The 5,676-nt window shown below is 35.8% G+C and overlaps 1 protein-coding gene across 2 annotated transcripts in view; it reads right to left on the bottom strand.

The window, feature by feature from the left end:
- The window catches only part of LOC104716605 (isocitrate dehydrogenase [NAD] regulatory subunit 1, mitochondrial), a 5,102-nt gene continuing 1,971 nt past the window's right edge, over window positions 2,546-5,676 (bottom strand). The window contains exons 2-5 of one of the 2 annotated variants that reach the window (XM_010434005.2): window positions 4,617-4,646; window positions 3,960-4,199; window positions 3,205-3,283; window positions 2,546-3,104 (exon numbers count right to left, since the gene is read on the bottom strand). In XM_010434005.2, the coding sequence (XP_010432307.1) occupies window positions 2,830-3,104; window positions 3,205-3,283; window positions 3,960-4,199; window positions 4,617-4,646 (624 nt within the window). In that variant the 3' untranslated portion in view covers window positions 2,546-2,829. Of the gene's footprint in view, window positions 3,105-3,204; window positions 3,284-3,959; window positions 4,200-4,616; window positions 5,231-5,676 lie in introns of those variants that run through there. The other variant, XM_010434004.2, reaches the window with a different exon arrangement.

Raw genomic sequence — 5,676 nt, 5'->3', positions numbered from 1 at the left:
AAAAAAAAAAAAAAAAAAAACATACCTGCTTGGTCATATTCCAATTTGGTCATGTACAAGCAGCAACATATACAAGAACAAACATCCTTGTTGATATTTGAATATTTTTCTCTCCGATCACCGCGTCCGGAAAGACCAAGTTGGCTCTGAGATTTTTTTTGGGAATCAACGGTACAAAATTTTAATTGGGTCTATCTAAACTAAAGGGCAGATAAACTTATTGTAAGAAAATGAGGATCATAAATTGCTATATATGTTAGATTACAAAATGTTGTGAAGATCTGTATATGATCATAACATCTTTTAATCAAAACTAGTCTTTGTACATCAAAACCCTCTATTAATTATATTAATAATATGGGGATGATATTTTATTCATTTATAATAATATTAATTTATAGAGAATTTACATTAAGTATTTTATTAATTAAGACTTTATTTTTACATTTTAGAGAAATATGAGCTGATATAACTTGTTATACACAAAATTAATATTATGTACGCTATAGATTATATGTTTCTAAAATTTAAATAACAAAATGACAAATAGCCAATGGATAGGTGATGCGCCATTTGAATCAACTTAAATTTAAATAACAAAATGACCTCCCAAAATTTTGTATTTTGCCACCATTAAATTTAAAATGTTCATTTTGACCTTTTTAAATTTTGCATTTTGGCCTTATTTAAACAAATTTTCATTTTGACCCTTTAAAACGTTTGCAGTTTGACCCCATCAATTAAATAAAACTTCATTTTGACCCTCTAAACTTCATTTTGACCCTCTAAACTTCATTTCGAACCTGACATGGTACACTAAGCAATGGTGAACCATTAAGTAAAACCGTCAGATATTTCCGATAATTCGAACAACAAACACAATATATTTAATATTTACTCTTCCTTCCTTTGTATTACTATCATTTACGGCAGGTAATTAATTAATTTCATAATTTTCAGAAGGATTTAAAGTCTATAAAGTAACACAAATTTCCATTAAAACAGCCAAAAAACAATAATTTTTTTGTTCTTTTGATATTTTTACAATTCACATAGTATAGAATATTAGTGTCATATTAGAATATAAATTTTGACATAACAACGTCAACGATTAAATTAAGATTAAAAAACTAATATTAAATTAAGATTAAAAAAAGTATATGGTTTAATAAGAAAAGAAAAGACTAGTATACAATGACTTTTGTACTATACCAATAAGGTAACCACCTTATGCCACACTATGTTTTTTTTGTTTTTGTGTTAAAATAATTCTCAATTGCATCGATTTTTTTCGTAAATTTTGAAGTCTATGTATTTTAACACAAATGTGATGATGATACACCCACCTAACAACATGAAGAAATGGTGATAAAAGGTGTCTACTCGTTTTTGAAAAATCAGGTTAGTTCCGTGCGTTTGTATATTTGTTCTATGCCATCTTTTGGTATGTACATACCATGTACAAGCAACACATGCGACTACAAACATCTATCTTTGTTTATATTTGAATATTTTGTGTACTATCAATATTTTTAAGTACACAAAATCTGGCTCCCTGCAACCCCTCAACAAATGTAGATCAACAACCCTAACTACAAAGAGCTCAAAAATCCTAAACCAAGTAAGCTCTTCCTCCTAAGGGGTCAGAGACCGAAAACCTCGTATACCGGTGACGGCGTGACCCATTCCGCCCACAAAGATGAGAGAAGTGTTCCAGTTCAGACCTAGACCATCGAAACCTAGCTTTTTCTCGAGATTAAGGAACACGGCAACAAAAAGCTTTCCACGACGATGGAGAGAACCGACAGTACTCCTCCACATTTTGGCGACGACTTCTATTTCTGGTTTACCTTCCAAAATTTTGCTCTCTCTCTTATCACCACCCAAACTAACCTTTGATTTTACAAATTTAATATAGAAATGTTAGTTTCAGAGTATCGCGTGTAAATGTGTAATACATGCAAGCAAGACCTCAACCTCGAGTTACAATAAATTGAGAATAGTAGGAACGATATCAACCATAATAAATTAAGAATACATTTTTTCTATCACTAATACAATAATAAAAACCATATCCACAACACACACAAAGAGAGAGAAAAAAATCAACTAGACAGGGTCATGCATCAACCCGTACGTGGCTACCAAAATTGCTAGCTTAACTCTTGTTAAAAATGGAAATGAAATTGAAATGGTTTTCTTGTAAACTGACAGAATTTCCGATTGAATAGAGTTTTGTGATTAAGATTAATGTGAACTGATGCGCCATTTGAATCAACTTAAATTTAAATAACAAAATGACCCCCCAAAATTTTGTATTTTGCCCCCCATTAAATTTATAAATTTTTATTTGGACCCCTTTAAATTTTGCATTTTGGCCTCATTTAAACAAATTTTCATTTTGACCCTTTAAAACGTTTGCAGTTAGACCCCATCAATTAAATAAAACTTCATTTTGACCCTCTAAATTTTGCATTTTTACCCCATTAAAAATAGAAATTCTTGTTTTAACCCCTCTAAATATGTGTCTGGCTGAATTTACTGATCAATAAAAAAGTTTGCATATTCCGCGAACAGGGGTTTAGAAACTATGAAATGACAAAAGCCGCCAACAAACAAACGTAGCAACATGAATTATTTAGAACATGTTTTTGTTTCTTTTCTTATCGAAATTTTCGACGGCTAAAGAATAGAAAACTCGAGGTACAAAACCAAATAACCGGTGGTGTGCTTAGGATTGGATCATACCCCATATTTTGGCAAACACACAAAATCTGTAGCAGGAATTTGATGAATTTATGCAGACAGGGAACACGTAATTTGTCAAAGTCAGTCTAGTTTTGCAATGACCGCATCAACTACCTGTTGAGTCGTGCTTGTTCCACCAAGATCTTTCGTCCTGCACTTTCCTTCAGCGATGACCTTTTTCACTGCTGTTTCAAGCCGGTCAGCAAATGACGGGAACTGAAGGTGTCTAAGCATCATCGCTGATGAGAGAAGCAATGCCACTGGGTTTGCTTTGTTTTCCAATACTATCTTGTCTTTCCCAACATTTCCTGCTGACGCACCTTGCTCAAATACTGCATGGTCTGCCCCAACATTTCCTGTTTTTGTATTTAATGTCGCAGATTAGAATCATTCCTTATCCAGTAAATGTATATAGCTCGAAAGGCGTATGAGATTATCAATACAGGATGTTTTTACCTCCAGGCATGACTCCTGTGCCTCCAGCAATACCAGCAGCAGTGTTTGCAACTAAATTCCCATAGAGATTGGGTGTTACCTGCAAAACATTTTATAAATTACCGTTATAAAAGGGAAAGAAAAAAAAGCCAAAGGAAACTAGTACATACAGTAATGAGAGAGAACATAGCAAGATAAGGTTAATAGCAACAGTCAAAACTACTGCCCTAAGGAACAATAGTTAATGCGAGTCGAAGTTGAGCTCAGCATTTAGCACTTGTATATTCATGCTAAGTTGGATCTTATCCAAAACAAAGAGCTAGAAGCGAAGGTAGCTATACTAGCAAAGCAAAGGAACCATAAACGACAAAACAGGTTGTTTAATAACTGAGAATTCCGAGCTAGATACATGTAGCTTTGTCCTCAACTTATTTTCAGCAGAGCAAAGTAGTAATAATAAATAGAAAAGGCCACCAAAGTACACTTTAAAATATTCCCTGAAAGCGTGATTTGCAAATGACGAGAGTAGATAAATTAGAATGTGGCAATACAGTACCAGTCACATTCCAATATGCAAATGGGGCAATTAACTAGTATATGGGAACACAACATCAGTCTCATACCAATAAGATAATAAGACCGTAAAACAGGTAAACTACAGAGATACCAAACTAGGAAGAGAGATGACTGGTATTGAGAATGAGAGTAAAACATCCAAGAATGAGAGCCAATGGATAGCTGGGAAAATTCATATTGTATAGAACTCCGAAACATACCATGACATCGAATTGCTCTGGTTTCGCTACAAGTTGCATACAGCAGTTATCAACAATGATTTCATTGTAGGTGATGCTCGGATATTTTTTAGCAACCTCCCGACAAGATTCCAAGAACAAACCATCCGCAAGTTTCATGATGTTAGCCTTATGCACCGCTGTAACTTTCTTCCTGTTGTTGAGGTACGCATACTCAAAAGCATACTTTGCAATACGCTCAGAACAGAACTTCGTGATCACCTAGCAGAAGAATAGGATCAGAACAATCACACATAGTATAAAAAGACCATTTGCAAACAAAGATAATAAGCAACATGCATCTGCAAATATACACAAAAAAGTATACTCAACAGAATAGTGATAAGCAACTAACTTATGTAAAACCACACTAATCATGTTCAACAATATCATAAGTAACCAAGAAATAGGAATAATCATTGCTAGCTAGTCCACAATCATCGAATTAGGCATAAAATGTTCATCCATCATTGTTTTAAGTTTCCAACTAGATGGCAACTGAAATCCAACATGTCAGATCAATCTAATCTTATACAAAAGTTAACCTAAAACGCTAATCTCTAAGCACAGATTCCACAAAATTCATATTCATAAGGCCATAATTTAAAAGAAGACTAAACGAAGAGTCGGAATTCTCACCTTAAGGCTCTCAACGACACCAGGAACAACCTCGTGCTCAAGCCCCGCATACTCACCTTCAGTGTTCTCTCTGATGACAACGATATCAACATTTTCATGGCGAGTAGGCAAACCAGGCAAATTGAAACAGTTGACCAGAGAAGCAAAGAGGTCAAGCTCTTTCCTAAGCTGCACGTTAAGCGAACTCACACCACCACCGACAGGAGTCTTAAGCCCACCTTTCAAACAAACCTTATTCTTCCTGATCGACTCCATCACTTCCGGCGGCATACGGCTCATTTCTCCGTGAACATCGTACTTCTCGAAGAAGATCGGAGCGTGCATCGCTTCCATCACCTGCTCCACCGCGTTCGTCACCAGAGGACCGATTCCATCTCCAGGAATCAGCGTCACTGCGCGTGGTGCTCCGTCACCGGGTCTAGGCATGTAAGTCACCGATCGGGTCTGGATACCCGATCCATTCGCGTTTCTGGCGAGATTCTTGAGTAGAGTTAGCGATCGGCGAGACATTTTTGCTCTGCGAATTTTGGGTTTGAATCTGAGAAAAGGATTTGATCGAAAGGGAAGAAGAAGAAGATTCGCCCCTTTGGCCTTTGGGAGCTGGAGGCGGACGAAAAAGCGTTTATTGTTAAAGTTTAGGTATTTACACACTTACTCCCCAAAATCTTCATCTCATTAAAGATATTTCCATAAAACAATTCGATATTTGCTTTTTAGACCATATTTGCAAATCGTCAATTAAAATATTTATACAACTGCCCATTAGTTTGATATTTGCTTATTTTCACCTAAATTTCTAGGCCTGGGCGTTCGGCAAGAACCGAGCAAACCGAACTGAGAAAACCGAGATTTTCGGTTATCGGCGCCGATTTTGTGAACAGAAATAAACCGATCGGCAAAATAATTTTGGGATTTCGGTTAGTGATTCGGTTCGGTTCGGCGGGCTATAACCGATCGGTTATTCGGTTTCTGTTCTACATCACTTCATCTCCTTCTTCATCTGTAAGCTTCTGTGTAATTTGCAGAAGGAGAAGTGCGGCCGCCATTAATCATTTCACCA

Source organism: Camelina sativa, chromosome 10 (genome assembly GCF_000633955.1).
Source record: "Camelina sativa cultivar DH55 chromosome 10, Cs, whole genome shotgun sequence".
NCBI classification, from domain to species: Eukaryota; Viridiplantae; Streptophyta; class Magnoliopsida; order Brassicales; family Brassicaceae; genus Camelina; species Camelina sativa.
This window is presented reverse-complemented; position numbering and strand designations above follow the sequence as displayed.